Here is a 14836-nt window from a genome sequence, read left to right as displayed (position 1 = left end):
TGAGCTTCCTTCAAAACTCAGTTCAACCTCTCTCCACTCTACAAACCTTTCCTGATTCTTCCCATTGTTGGTGACGCTTCTCCACTCCTGTTTCCTTGTTTTTATTTTATTATAAATTTATGAATATGGAATTCAAATTCCTTGAAGATAGAGACTTTCACTTTGTATCCCTAGCATCAGTAATTCCTTGGTAAATGCTTGTTGGTTGATTGGAGAATGGGGTAAGATGGTAGACAGGAGATTTCATTTCTCTTCCAGAGGGCAAAACTGGATTTGAATCTGAACTATGTCAGGCCTAAAACAGGAATTTTCTACAAATGCATGATGTAGAAAAAAAAAAAACTGAAGTAACTGCAAAGTCTTGCAGCTGAAATGGTTCAAATGAGGCTATATATATATATATATATATATATATATAGAGAGAGAGAGAGAGAGAGAGAGAGAGACATCTCAGAGATGGCCATTATGAAGTGGGACAGAGGATCTATGAGGAAAGAGTTGTAGAGGAAAAGTTTGAGCGTGCTCTTTGAACCCTGAGCAGCCCCAAATGAAACAGCTTTTGTGCATAAAAGGGAACAGCATAACTCATGACCTAGATTTGGTCTGGTGAAGGATGGACTGTGCTTTGCACTGGATACATATCCTTCTGACAAGAGTTGGAAGGCTATGTCAGATTTAGAAGGGTCAGGGTAAGCAAACTTGGAGAAGGAAGATCCCATAGAGCTGAGACAAGCATCTCATGTGCTCAGAAAACTTGCTTTACTCACTACCCTTCCATCTGCCACCTCTTAAAGTCAGAGAGATCCTTCATCATTTGAGGGTAGTATCCTTCTTCCTATCCCTGTCTTTAGTCTACCTAAAGACTAAAGAAAGGGGCAAGAGGGAGGGAAGGGAGAACACATAAGAATTGAAAAATTAATGCTTCAGAAAGCAGTTGGCTCCATTGCTGATATATTGTTGATAAAAACCACTGGAAAAGGGTTGAAGAGAGAAAAGTTTTTCCAGTCATTCATGGGATCTTCCCATTGAGATAAAGATGAAAAAAGGGCATGCTTCTGGTGTGACGATTTAGCCTAGCTTCTAGGGTCGGTACTTGCAAATAAAGTGTTGGCGCTTGCTGCAGTCATTTTTATTCCAGGTTAAGAAATCTGCAAGAAATATAAACAAAAAAACCCTCCATTTTTTCTTTTGCCTTAAACAGTTCCCAGTCAAATCCCCAATAATGTTAACCAGGATTCCTGTGGCCTTTCTTTGTTGGTATGGGAATTATTAAAAGATGAAAATATTTTATCAAGAGTAGAGAGAAAAACCTCAGAAACATCAGTTTTGCCTCTGTATTAGTTTGAAATTATTAAAGGGATAATTTCAGAGTTTAATCTGGGAATACTTCTATGAAGTGATATAGAGAAAAGTGATCAGAACCAGGAGAACAATTTATAAAATAGTAACAACACTATAAAGACAAATAATTTTGAAAAAATTAGAAAATCTGCTCAATACAATGACCAACCAGGATTCCAGAGAACTGGTGATGAAATATGCTATATCCTCCTTCTGGCAGAAAGGTGATGGACTTAGGATGGAGAATGAGACATAAAGTCATAGTCATAGCCAAAGCAGGAGTTTATTTTGCTTGATTCTGTCTATCTACAATAAGGATTTTTTTGTTTTCCAGTGGGGAGGGGGTGATGGAATGAAAGGAAGAGAAAATATATGCCTATTAATTGAAAAAATAATTAAAATGAACTACCATCCCTGAAGAAAGAGGAAGAACTGTGTGTTCATCTCAAGAAACTTGTATGTGAGTCCTGGTTGTTTCTCACTGGCCATATGACCTTAAGAGAATCATTTGTTTTGTAGTTTGAATTTCCCCATCCCTAAAACAATGGGATTGGACTAAAAAGCTTCTGTAGGTTCTTTCTATCTCTAGAAATTATTTCAGTCTCTTGAATCAGTGGGTGGAAATTTGAATGCACATCTTTCAGCTAAATAAAAGAGAATTTTTAAAAGACAGTTTTAGAACTGTCCAACAATAGAACAGATCTCTTTAGGGAGTAATTAATTAAACTGAACTTGTTCAAGTAGAACTTGGATCACTGTCACAGGAATGCTTTATTTGAAAGCATTTGGGAAAGATCAGGTGACTTTTGAAGTCTGACGCCTTGATTCTGTGATTTTATTTTAGCTAAGAGTCTTAGAGTCTCATAGTATAGGATAGAAATTAGACCTATGATTTCAGAGGTATATAGAAAATTCCCTTGGGGATGAATGATTAATGCATAGGGGCAATTCTTTACAATTTAAAATCTCAAACTAGACTAAAATGCAACTAGGAAATATTAAAAAATAAAAATGCAATAAAACATAGATCATGTTTTATTTTAAATGTATATTTAAAGTGCTGCTGCCCAGGGATAATTATGTGTGGATTAGTGGGCTTTGTTTTTCCTTGAGTTTGACACTTTGGGCCTGGAGAGCTGAGAGATCATGGTGATTTACCTGGTGACTTACCAGGTTACATAGCAGTATATACCAGAAACACAATTTGGATATTCCTGATTTTAAGACCAGATCTCTATCCACTACACCATTTAAATCTCACTGAGTTTAAGAGAGGAAGCATGATATAATAGAAGCTATCTTCAAGGCCAGTTTTTTTTTTTACCTGTGATCTGTGTAAACTGTGATTGGAGATAAATCATTTAACCTCTGCTTGCTTCAATCAACCTTTCAGACTTTTCAGAGAAATTACTTGACTACATTGATAAGAGGGAGTTCTCTATACTAATGACACCATAGGTTAGGTCACTCTCCCTGTTTAGGGAGATGGGGGTGAGAACAAGATTCTCCATTGGAATCCCAGAGTTGCAAATGGTTAAGAAGTTGATATCAGAGGATGGATGTGTGCTAGAGACTGTGTTTGTATGTGCCCAAGTGCGAGGCTTTCCACTTCATTTTTAATAAGGAAAGAACTTTTAGTTATTATTTAATAGTTTCTTTCATATCCAATTCTTCATGACCCCATTTGGGATTTTCTTGGTAAAAACACTGCAGTGGTTTGCCATTTCCTTCTCCAGATCATTTTACAGATGAGGAAACTGAGGCAAACAGAATTAAATGACGCAGTTAATAAGTGTCTGAGGCTGGTTTTGAGCTCAGGAAGATGAGTCTTCCTGATTCCATGTGTAGTGTTCTCCCACACCACTAGCTGCACATAAGGAAAGAAAGAACTAACACCTGTGCAAAGCTGATCTGGCTGATGCTTCAGTACTTACTGTTCTCATGATCCATCTCAGCACAGCCTTTGTTTCCATGGTAAGACTTGTTTGACCAGGATCGGAAGAAATAGAAGCCTCCATCAATCCATTTCCATTTGTTGTTCTGCAAGCAATGGGTAAAAACAAAAGAAACATTTATATCAGAACACTGTCTTCAATAGGTTTGTCCTTTTCTCCCATCTCAGAATGAAGTGACTTGCATCTTTGCCAAGATTAATCCTTTCATGTGTGTCCTTGAGCCCCAAACTTTCCTACCTTCTCCTTCCTTACTCTAAAAAACAAACACCTTTCCTGAATTTTCATCTTCTTTCTGTCTTCAGGTTCCTTCTACTGTGCCTGCAATCAGGCAGCTAAAGATTGCCTTTTCTTCCTATGATTCATTTTATAGAGGAGGAAACTGCGGTAAACAGGGCTAAATCATTTGTTCAGCATCACTAGCCAATAAGTATCTGAGTCTGGATTAGAAGTCAGGCTTCTCTGACTCCAGACAGAATGCTGGTGGATAACATGCTGGGCTTGAATCACCAAGACTTGAGTTTAGACGTAGCCTTAGATACTTATTAGCTGAATGATGCTGAGCAATTGATTTAATCTTGCCTGCCTCAGTTTCCTCAACTATAAAATATACATAATAATAGCACCCATCTTTCAGGGTTGCTGTGAGGAGAAATAAGATAATATTTGTAAATACTTTGCAAACCTTAAATTGTTAGATAATATTAGTAGCTGAAGAACCCAAACCAAAAATCACCTGGCTTTGATCTTGTTATTTCCTTAAGTTGTATTCTATATTTCTCTTCCTTTTCACTGTCAAACTTCTTTTGCAAGAATAATTGTAACTTTCCTTCATTAGGCACTTTGTAATTTTACCCCATTTAAAAAACTATCTCTAGCCCCATTCATGACACATAATAAATGCTTATTGGTTGACTGATTGCTCTCACCAAGTTCTTACATTTCAGGAAGAGAAATTCATATTTTATTTCATAATTAATAGGGATCCTCAGAAGGTACCCGAACAGGGGACTGATGATGGGTCAGGAAGCCAAATCTGGCAATTGTGAAAAAGATGAAGACAGAATATGCAGGCAGGGAGACTAATTAGGAGGTTATTGCAATAGTCCAGGTTAGAGGTGATAAAGGTGCAGTATAGATGGTGAATAAGGAATATAGATGAGAAATAGTATGGAAGCAGAGTGAATAAGATTCATCAACCGATTGGATGTGGTGGGTGAAAGTAGGGAGAAATCAAAGAGAATGTCTCTGTTTCTTCCAGAATGTACTTAGGGCAGTCTCCCAAGTGTAGCAAGCTCATTCTTCATTCAGGCTCTTCTTGTTGTCCCTAGTATTTATCATGATGTCCTCATACAAGCAGTCTCTTATATTATTTAAATAGAAAGTAGTGGGTACACTCTGATAATTAAATATGACTCTTGATGGGTACAATTTGGTAATTGCTAGACTCTTGATGTCTTTCCCTTATTTAATTGATATTTCTTTTATTTCAGATCCTATTTGCTTTGTTTGGCCAGATCCTTGGTATTTTATTTAATCAAGTCAGCAAATATTAATTGAGCATTTATAATTTGGGATCTCTGTCTCCCATGGATTACCCAAATTTAGTGATTCTGGGATGATTCTTTAGAAGATAATTATTCTCAATTGTGATCAGGAAACTGAACAGTGAGATTGATTTGCTGTCCTACAGTACCTCCAACTTTCCTTTGAATGTTTAGAAGATAAGGATAATTTACATGGTATTTAAACAGCAAATGTTAAACCTGTACTTCCCACCCCCATCTCTCAGATCTCAGGCCCATATGTAGCTTGGGGTTTATAGTCTACATGTCAGCTTCTTTCTGGTGTCCTTTCAGGAATCCTGAAGAGACTCTAGAAGTTCTTGTCTTCTATCTTGAAACTAAAAGTCAGAAGGCCAGGATCTCCTTTCTCTTAATCTCTCACCAGCTCCAGCCCTCCAGCAAATGGGCAGCATTGAGTAATCAATCTATCCCCTCCAAGGAGAAGAGCCTTATACAAATGACTTTTGAACTATGAGTTACATATTCAGTTTCTACAGTGGAACAGTGAACAATGGAACATGTGAATTTTCAATGAAAAGTTCTGCTATTTATTGCATATCATTTGGGACCCAAACACAAGCAGCATTTCATAAGGCTTCGATTTACAATAGTTCTTCTCTCCCTCCTCCTTATCTTGTCATTTTAAAGAAAAGACTAGATCATATTTTTTCCACTCACTTCAATTTCAATCATCACTTCCTCTAGGATAGGCTTCTTAATCTTTTCCCACTAGCATATTCCTTTTTGCCAGAGAAATTTTTATACAATCCAAGTATAAAGATATATAAAATAGATATAGAAATCAAACATTTGCTGATAATAAATCATAATTTACAACCCCCACATTCAGTTACTTGACTCCATATATGGGGTCACAACCCACAGTTTAAGTTTTGCTCTAGGAGGCTACTCCATCTACTCTAAATTAGATGTAAACTCTTTAAGAACAGGTACTGGCTTCTACTTTTTTTGTATGCTGTGTGCTTAGCACAGTAGCTGGAATATAGGAGTTCTCTTAGTAACTATTTACTGACTTCTTGTCAGAAGTCTGACAAGCTGCTCTTGTCAGAGCGGCTTGATGACATAGTGGATACAACACAGGCTTGGAATTAGGAAAATCTGATTTTGAATCCTACATCAGACAAAATATAAATAGTTAATCTCTCAGTGGCTCAGTTTTTTCATCTGAAGAATAAGAATAACAGTAGATCCTATTTTACAGGGCAGTAGGGAAGAGCAAATGAATTAACATAAAAATAATGTGCTTTTACATATTAAAGCATTAAATAAATGTTTGCTGTTATTATGAGGTTTTGATTTACCTGTTATTTCCCTCCATGAGAATGTAAGATTCTTCAAGACAGATACTTTTTGCTTTTTCTTTGTATGGTTTTTAGAATATAGCAAGTCAACAAAAAAAGAAAGTCAAATTTATATATGTGTATACAAACATTTGTGTGCATATATGTGTCATGAGAATCTTGATCTTCAAGAGATTATGAGACCCTGAATTCAGAAACATCATGTCCAGTCACCAGTTTATTTTTGAGCTGATTGTATTGTTTTGTTGATTGTCTACTCAAGAATGCAGATTGAATTTAACTGTATATTGTAGGTAACTTTTTTTTCTTCACAAGGGCTGATTGTTAATTATTTACCAGCACACCCCTGTAAACTTCCAAGATAAATGATAACCATTCACCTTTTCAACAGAAAAGTCCCAGACAGAGGATTAAACTAAAAAAGCAGTAACCCTCCCTCCCCCAAGATTACCTTTTGGGGGTCATTGAGACCAATCCAGACAGGCTGGCTTTGCTGATAGCTCCAGATGTGCTTGGCTATAACTTTGGCTTCCTTTTGATCCAAGATAGAGGCCAGGTGGGCCCCATTCCCAAAGGCCTGACACTCCAGCTGCAACAAGGGGAGGTTACATCAGTCATCACTTTAATCCTAGGCTGGGACACAACATGTCGCAGCAGTTTTAATTCACCCACAATTCTTCATTCAGGAAATTTAGGATTTACCAGAATCATCAGTCAAAAATGACTTTGGATCTGACAAAATAAAGGTGCTACCCCAAAGAATGCCATCAGAATGGATGGTTGGACCTACCAGAAAAATAGGTTTATCCTCTTATACCATGGTTAAGAGATATTGACAGCAGACAACGTGGGCCATCATATTTTCAGGTGCCTTTAAGAAATGTTTATCTAAGATCAATATTTGCTTGTTGTTCTCTGTCTTTTTTCAGTAGTAATGAACTTTGAACTTGAAATAGAGATTGTTTCCCCGATTTAGCTACAGCAAGGGCTGATGTATAACTTATTTTTGAACTATTTTATAGTTCAAAAAATCCCTTTGAGCATTAGATCCCCTATAATCCTGGGAATTTTTGCATTTGTCATAAATCTCTCTCCTACAAAACTGGGCATAGCCATGTCCATTGAAACTCAGCCAATAGCTTTGTTTTGGCCAAGTCGGGTAACTCCAGGAAGGTGACCACTAGGTGGTGAATATTTTTGGCCACAATAACATATTACCATCTAGTAACATGTCGATAGTTGGCATCTATGGTGGTAGAAGAGATATTCCTATTAAAGATACAATGGAATTTCTTTTTTACCCTGAATAATCAATTATTTATGAAATTCCATGTACCTTAAAGACTATGTAGAATATTAAAAAATAATTGATTTTTCTTTTTGGGTAAATATACATATCCAACTTGACTAATTTGATTCATATTTGCAATTTCATTGATGAAGAGTAAAAACTCCTTTTGTTGATGTAATTCACCTATAGAACTTATAATTGTAGAGATTACCTAGTGGGACTAGAATATTTCCAAAGAATATGTGACTAGAACAAGATCACACCGCCAGTATGGGTTGGAGAGATGTCAACCCAGTAGAGATAGAAGAATCTTAAAGAATTAAATTGTAAACATCTACGGAGAAACAATTCTGATGAAGAAGTATTGTTTAGAGAGCCTAGTCTAGATATACCAGGAGCAAGCTCAAGTTGAAAACTGTGGCATGATTCTGTAATAACAGTATGAGTAGTTAAAAAAAAACTCCAGTTAAGTTGAGGTATTATAAAAAAAATTTTTAAAAAGGAGTTTAAAATTTTGGTTTTTTTTTTGGAAAAGGTGAAGTATCAAAGAAGGGACAAGATCACTATTTAATATGGATGGGATAATGATAATGGATGCCAGAGATACCTAATCATTGTTTTGTTTTTGTTTTCTTTGCAAAGGAAAACAATTTTTAGATTGGAAAGATAGGTAGATTTAGATTTAGATAAAGTAAGAAAATAGTAAAAGAGCACTTATCTGCCTTTTTTTGGGAGGCTGGGTAATGCAGGAGATAGAGCTCCAGATCTGACATCAGGAAAACTGAGTTCAAATCCAGCCTCAGACACTTATTAGCTATGTGATTCTGCCCAAGTCATTTAATCCTGTTTGCCTCAGTTTCCTCATCTGTCAAATGAGCTGGAGAAGGAAATGGCAAACTGCTTCAGTATCTTTGTCCAGAAAACCCCAAATAGGGTCATGAAGAGTTGGACAATACTGAAAATGACTGAACAATAGCAAATCTATCTGCCTTTAATGATTTCAGATCAGAAGCTCATATGAACTATAGTCCAAAGCCCCAAAGCCTGATTTTTGTTCTCTCTGAGCCACTGTGGGCCACTTGTGAAAAATCATAGAATGATGGAGACAGACCTCTGGATTGGAGAAAGTCAAATTTTGTTCTGATTTTTAAAAAATGGATTAGAAAGAAGTCTGTCTAAATTGTAGGTTAGTGACTTTGATGAGCAAAATTGCTAAAGAGAACAGTGAACATTATAAGGAACCGAAGCTTCTTAAAGAACGGATCTTGTTGGACTAATCCAGTTTTTTTCCTAGAAGTCGTAGATTAGGGGAATACTATAACACAGTTTACTTAGATTTTACTGAAGCTTTTGGAAATGTTGCACAGTTTTGTGTACATGATGGAGAGATAGACCAGGCACTTCAAAAATGGCTTAATGCCCTGGCCCAACTTTGTCAACTTGAAAGGATGTCTCCAATGGAGTATCTGAGGATTTGGACTTGACCTTTCTAGTCAACATTTTAATTAGAAACTTGAATAAAAGGCTTAGGTGATGCTTATCAAATTTGTAGATGATGCAGAACAGGAAGAATGACAGGTTAGAGAGCCAAAAAAGACCATGATAGGCTAGAACAAGGGGCCAATGAAATGTAATAGGAATAAATATGAAGTTTTATCCTTGAGATGAAAATTCAACACTACAAATAAATGATAGAAGTCTGACTAAATAAGCAGTTTTTCTGAAGGAGTTCTGGGAATTTTAGTGAGGTGCAAGCTTGGTATAAAACAGCCACATGCTATGACAGGCAAAAAAGCTAATGTGAACTTTATCTGTACTGAAATGTGTGATTCCAGAGGTGATAGACAACCTTGCTATATTCTGTTTTGTCAGATAACATCTGGAATAATGTTTTTGATTCTTGGCACTGCATTTTAGAAGAACATTGGTAAGCTAGAGAGAGTCTAGGGGATTGTACACAAGCATGGGAAAGGGCCTTCAAGATCATGGCATACAAAAATGGGCTGAAAAAGTTGGGGATATTTAGCTTCAAGAAGAGACGACTTGGAGGGTGGTTGTAAGGTCACGATAGCTGTTTCAATGTATTTGAATGTTTCTTTTTTTTCTTTTCTTTTCTCTCTTTTCTTTTTAAAGGATTCTTATGTGAAAGAAAGATTTATTCTGTTTGGTGTAAGAGGACAAAACTAAAAACAATGGAAGCTGCAAATAGGAGATTTGTCCTTAAAGTAAGGAAAGATTCCCAATAACTAAAACTTTTCCGAAGTGGGATGACTTGTCATAGGAACCAGTGAATTTCCCCCACAGCAGACATTTTCAAACAAAGACTGGATAATAGCTTATCATTTATGTTGTAGTAAAGACTCAGCCTGATGGTATTTTACATCAAATCACTTCGGAGCTCCTTTTCAGCTCTGATATTTTGTAGTCTTCATTTTCTTTTCTAAAAAGCTGCCCTCTGATTACCTAACTATTGAAACATGCATAATCAACATTGCATTTTTCAATCAGGTTTCCTTGGGGGATCACATACTTGAAGCAAATTGACTAGAATTATCCCAAAGGGCCCTGGAAAAGCTGTTGGTAAATGGCACTCACCTCAGCATCTGACCAAGAGTGAGGTCTTCGAAAATATCCATAACAATTGGATTTGTAGTAAAACCATCCTGTGCTGCAGCTGGGTCTCATGAGAATATCTTCATGTAAACAAAAGATTATCATTAGTCATCATGAAAGTAAGACATGGAAGCTGGGGTCTCCCATTTCTTCTTGATTATCCCTCTCTATCCCTATCCCATTTTTGGACAGCTCTAAGTATTAAATATTCATAAATAAATACAATACATAAATAAATACAAATAAATAAATACAAATACAGTGTATAGAGTAATGTCCCTGGAATTAGGAAGAGCAGAATTCAAATCCAGCCACTACACTGACTAGCTGTATGATCTTGGACAAGTCACTTCATTCTGTTTGCCTCATCTGTAAAATGAGTCAAAGAAGGAAATGGAAAACCACTCCAGTATTTTTGTCAAGAAAACTCCAAATGGGGTCATTTAGAATCAGACAAGACTGGAGCAACTACTACAAATATTAAATACACACACTTAAATTGAAATGCAATCTATTTCTTTTTAATTTCTACTCATTGTTCTTGGTAATTCTCCTTGAGGCTAATGCCAGTCTAATTTATTATCTGCCACATCACACTATTTAATTATGTATCAGTCATATCACACTATTGGCTCATTTTGAGTTTGAAGCTCCTTCTTTTAGGAGCTTTCTAAGGAGCCTTTAAGGAGCAGAAAGGTCTAGGTCCTTTTTACATGAACTGTCTAGCTACAATCTTCCCCTCTGGACTTGTATTGCTGATTTTTTTTTTTTTTGCAAGTGTATTGAACTTCACCTTTATTCCTATTACTTTTAAGTATAAACTGGGTATATTTTTATGTTGATTTTGATCAACGCCATTTTTTTTTTTTTTTTGCTGAGGGGTGAAGTGACTTGCTCAGTCACAGCTGGGAAGTGTTAAGTGTCTGAGGCTAGATTTGAACTCAGGTCCTCCTGATTTCAGGACTAGTGTTCTATCCACTGCACCACCTAGGTATCCCTGTTATTCTTTATTCTTGAAAAAGACTGAAATTATATCACTGTTGGAATCAAGGACTGATGATCAGATCAATATGACTCCCATTTCTGTGCCTTTATTTGGGTTCTTCTTTCAGCATGTGGCTACCTCGCCCTGTATTCACTGGCTTTTTATATTTTTATATTTATATTTTATATTTTTATATTTTGGAGAGCTTCTCTTTAGTCTGGGTTTAGTGTATCCCCTTACACTTAGGTTCCTTGAGGATTATCTAGAGGGAGGCCTTTTGCTTTGAAGCTGTAAATGATAATACTTGGCCAGACCCAACTCACCTCCTAGGATACTTGTGACTGAGGCACAGCTCAGGAGCAGGAACAGCCAGTTTTTGGAAGCCATCCTCTTTTTCCTCTCCCAGGTGGTCTCAATCCCAGGCTCTTATTACGTCCTTGGATTTTCTGAACAGCGGTAGTCTGAAATGTAAGCATATTTGCTGACATGTGAAGGAGCCAGTTTCTTTCAGGATTTTTCAGACCTCCAAAGGCAAGGAAGAATGTCATCATCTGCTTGAACCTGCTGAGCTAGAGAATCCCTAGTCCTGAAGAATAGCAATTTCCCCATTCAAAATTCCTTCATTTGTTCATCCATTCATTAATTTTTCATTCATTCAGCATGTATTTCCATGCAAAGCAGCATGTTGATTACTGAAGGGGACAGGTGCAGGAAGCAGATACCAGAGTAAGTAATACCTGAACTTTGTCCTTAAGAATATGGTCTAATGAGAGGAAATAAGCCAGGAATACAAAACAGGAGTATTAATGCTAAATAGAATTAAGTGCAGAGGTACTATCTATGCACTTATGGTTTGTAAGATAGAGCAGTGGTGGATTCCCCCTCAGTGGAGACTTTTTAAGCAAAATTGACCAATTAGTGGAAATGCTGGAGAGAGGATTCCTGTTCAGCAGAATATTAAGGCTAGATGTTCTTCCTTGAGATGGAAAACACCATCCACATTCAGACAAAGAACTATGGAGACTGAATGCACATCGAAACTTACTGTTTTCACTTTTAAAAAATTTGTTTTTTGGGGGCAGCTGGGTGGTGCAGTGGATAGAACACCAGCCCTGAAGTCAAGAGGATCTCAGTTCAAATGTGGTCTCAGACACTTAACACTTCCTAGCTGTGTGACCCTGGGCAAGTCATTTAACCCCAATTACCTCAGAAGGAAAAAAGTTTGTTCTTGCTTTTTCTTTCTCATGATTTTTCAAAACTTTTGTTCTGATTCTTCTTTTAATATGACTAATATGGAAATATGTTTAACAAGATTGCCTATATATAACTTATATCAGATAACTTCTTGTTTTGAGAATGGGGGAAGGAGGGAAGAAGAAAAATTTGAAACTCAAAATCTTACAAAGATGAATGTTGGAAATTTGTTTTACACATAATTGGAAAATGTGAAAATTATGTGAAATAATTGGGAAAATACTATTAAGTAAAAAAAAAAGGATAGTCGTTTTTCTAGTCCTCAAAGATGCTATGATTCTAAGAGGTATAAGCTGAATTCTTTCAGCATTCAGTGGAAAGAAAGAATTTATGATTGCATGGAATTGGTGGATTGAAGAAAAGATGGAAAGATTTTTACGGACTGAGATGAAAAGAGAAGGAAATTTCAGCATTTGTAAGTAAGCATTTGTAATCGTAAGTAATCCTGAGTAAGATTTAGGAAGGGAATAGCATAGGCTCTGTCTGAGGAGTAATGGAGAATATGGGGAATAATAGCGCCTGAAGAGATAATTTGGTCCAGGTTATAGAGAACATTGAAAATCAAGTTGAGTTTGAACTTGATTTGATAGATAATAAAGATTTACTGAAGATCCTGAGGGGATGGGAGTGGCAGGAGTAGAGATGTGCATCCCAAGGATTAATTCAGCTATGGCATGGGACTGATGGATTAGAGGGTCTGCTTCAGGGAAGGCAAGATTCATGGTCATCTAAACATGTCCATCTAAGCATTGGGAGTGGAAAGGTTCAATAGATTTTACAGATTCAGAATGAACAGGACTTGGTCATTTATTAGAGGAGGGAACTTGGAAGAGGGAACTCATAGGTGTGAACAAGTGATATACACTTGACCTCTCAGTATTATAGACCTGATCAGAGATCAAACTCTAACAAATCTCTTGATGGAGAAATTCTTAGGTATTTTTTTTCTTTATGATTGATATCTACTCTTCAGGAAATCTCACAACAATCAATAGAAGAAGTACAAAAACAATCTTAAGGACAATGAATTTCCCAAAATTCAGAATCACTTAACAATTAATCTTAGAGCACAAAGGGAATTCAGAGATGCTCTAGATCAACCCTACCATTTTGTTGCTAAATGAAATAATGTCCTTGCAAATTGAGTGACTTGACCAAGTCAAAGAGCCAGCTGACGACAGAGCCAAGAGTAGAATGGAGTACCCTGATTCCTGGTTCTAAATACTTTTTATATCTTATTGATTAACTGAACTTTCAATTAAGCTTCTGGGAAAGAAACATCTAGGGGTATTCTCTTAACTTACAGGGTAGTTTCCTTAGAGAAAAGGGAGCAGCTACTGCAAATTCAGTGTGGCCATATCCCATAAAACTACAGATGAAAAATCTCTTCATTGATAGTCAGCCAGGGAATACATTTAGTTCAAAGTGAAGCCATTTAGTGAAATGTAGTAACAGAAGCACCAATAAGTTTCCCTATCATCTCCAGATCTATAATATAGTTCTCCCAAAATTGTACACAGCATCAGCATTGTACACACTTGGGCCACACAGAGACAGGGGCACACTTGAAAGATAAATATAACTAGAGCACATGTATACAGAGGTAATCCATGTAATTTTTTTAAATGTTAATGATTTCTTTTGCTTAATTGTTTCTTCCAAGGGAGTGTTTTGTGAAAAGGGGAAAGTAGTAGCTAGTCACAATGGTATTATTAAAAAATATCAACAGCAAACCAGAAAGCATCAATCAAACATTTTTAAAGGAAAGGGATCATGACCCATATGTTCTCCTTTGCCAGGTCTTTTTCAGGCCTATGTTTCCGGCCAACAAATAGAATTGGGGCTTTATATGGTCCCCGTGACTCGGTCTCATCATCAGTATAATTATCATCAGGTAATGATGGATATCCTGGGAAAGGGATTTCCAAATTTTCTTTCAATCCTATCTATCAGGAAAACCAGGCTCCTAGTAACCCATGTATTGTAATTAAATAACACCTCAGTATTAAAAGGCTGGCAGTTTCTTCTAGTTATATCACTTGGCCCTATTTGCACCTGCTTCTTCATGATATTATAGTCCTCAGTTTCTTAAACTATGGGTTGCGAGCCCATATAGAATCTTGTAACTGCTTGCAAAATTATGATTTATTATCAGTAAATATTTGATTTGTATGCCTATATACCTGGCACAATGTAAAAATTTCTTGGGTGAAAAGGGGTTGCCAGTGGAAAAAGTTTAAAAGTTTCTGTTGTGTAGTCTGCCCAAGTCTGCTTGGCTAGACACCAATTGAATAGGTGCATAGTCTCTGTTGTTGTTCTGCAAGATGCAGCATGGACATAAACAATGTCTTTTGGTTTCTGCTTGCTTCCTCCACCTTCTTGGCTATTCTTCCTGGAGAAAAGAATGAGTATTGGTATGCTCTTTTAGCTTCATGACCTTAGGCTTTTATTTTCTAATTATAACCCTTAAAAATGTAATAAACTCTTACTTAAGACTAGCAAAAAAGCTTCCC

General features: G+C 36.6%; 1 protein-coding gene across 1 annotated transcript; it reads right to left on the bottom strand.

Annotated features, from left to right (window-relative positions):
• Positions 1-441: 441 nt before the first annotated feature.
• REG4 (regenerating family member 4) lies at positions 442-11456 on the bottom strand. The gene is made up of 5 exons (XM_003769850.3): positions 11393-11456; positions 10067-10164; positions 6632-6769; positions 3276-3381; positions 442-1148 (listed from the first exon to the last, which is right to left on the bottom strand). The coding sequence occupies exons 1-5, from the start codon at positions 11454-11456 to the stop codon at positions 1081-1083; spliced, it is 474 nt and encodes a 157-aa protein (XP_003769898.1). The 3' UTR covers positions 442-1080.
• Positions 11457-14836: the final 3380 nt, after the last annotated feature.

The sequence above is a fragment of the Sarcophilus harrisii genome, chromosome 4 (genome assembly GCF_902635505.1).
Source record: "Sarcophilus harrisii chromosome 4, mSarHar1.11, whole genome shotgun sequence".
Taxonomy (NCBI): Eukaryota; Metazoa; Chordata; class Mammalia; order Dasyuromorphia; family Dasyuridae; genus Sarcophilus; species Sarcophilus harrisii.
This window is presented reverse-complemented; position numbering and strand designations above follow the sequence as displayed.

Coding starts and splice junctions, on each gene's coding strand:
- REG4 (XM_003769850.3), bottom strand. CDS start 11,456: ATGGCTTCCAAAAACTGGCTGTTCCTGCTCCTGAGCTGTGCCTCAGTC. Junction 3,382..6,631: donor GTCTCAATGACCCCCAAAAG/GTAATCTTGGGG, acceptor CATTGCTTGCAG/AACAACAAATGGAAATGGAT. Junction 1,149..3,275: donor TGAGATGGATCATGAGAACA/GTAAGTACTGAA, acceptor TATTTCTTGCAG/ATTTCTTAACCTGGAATAAA.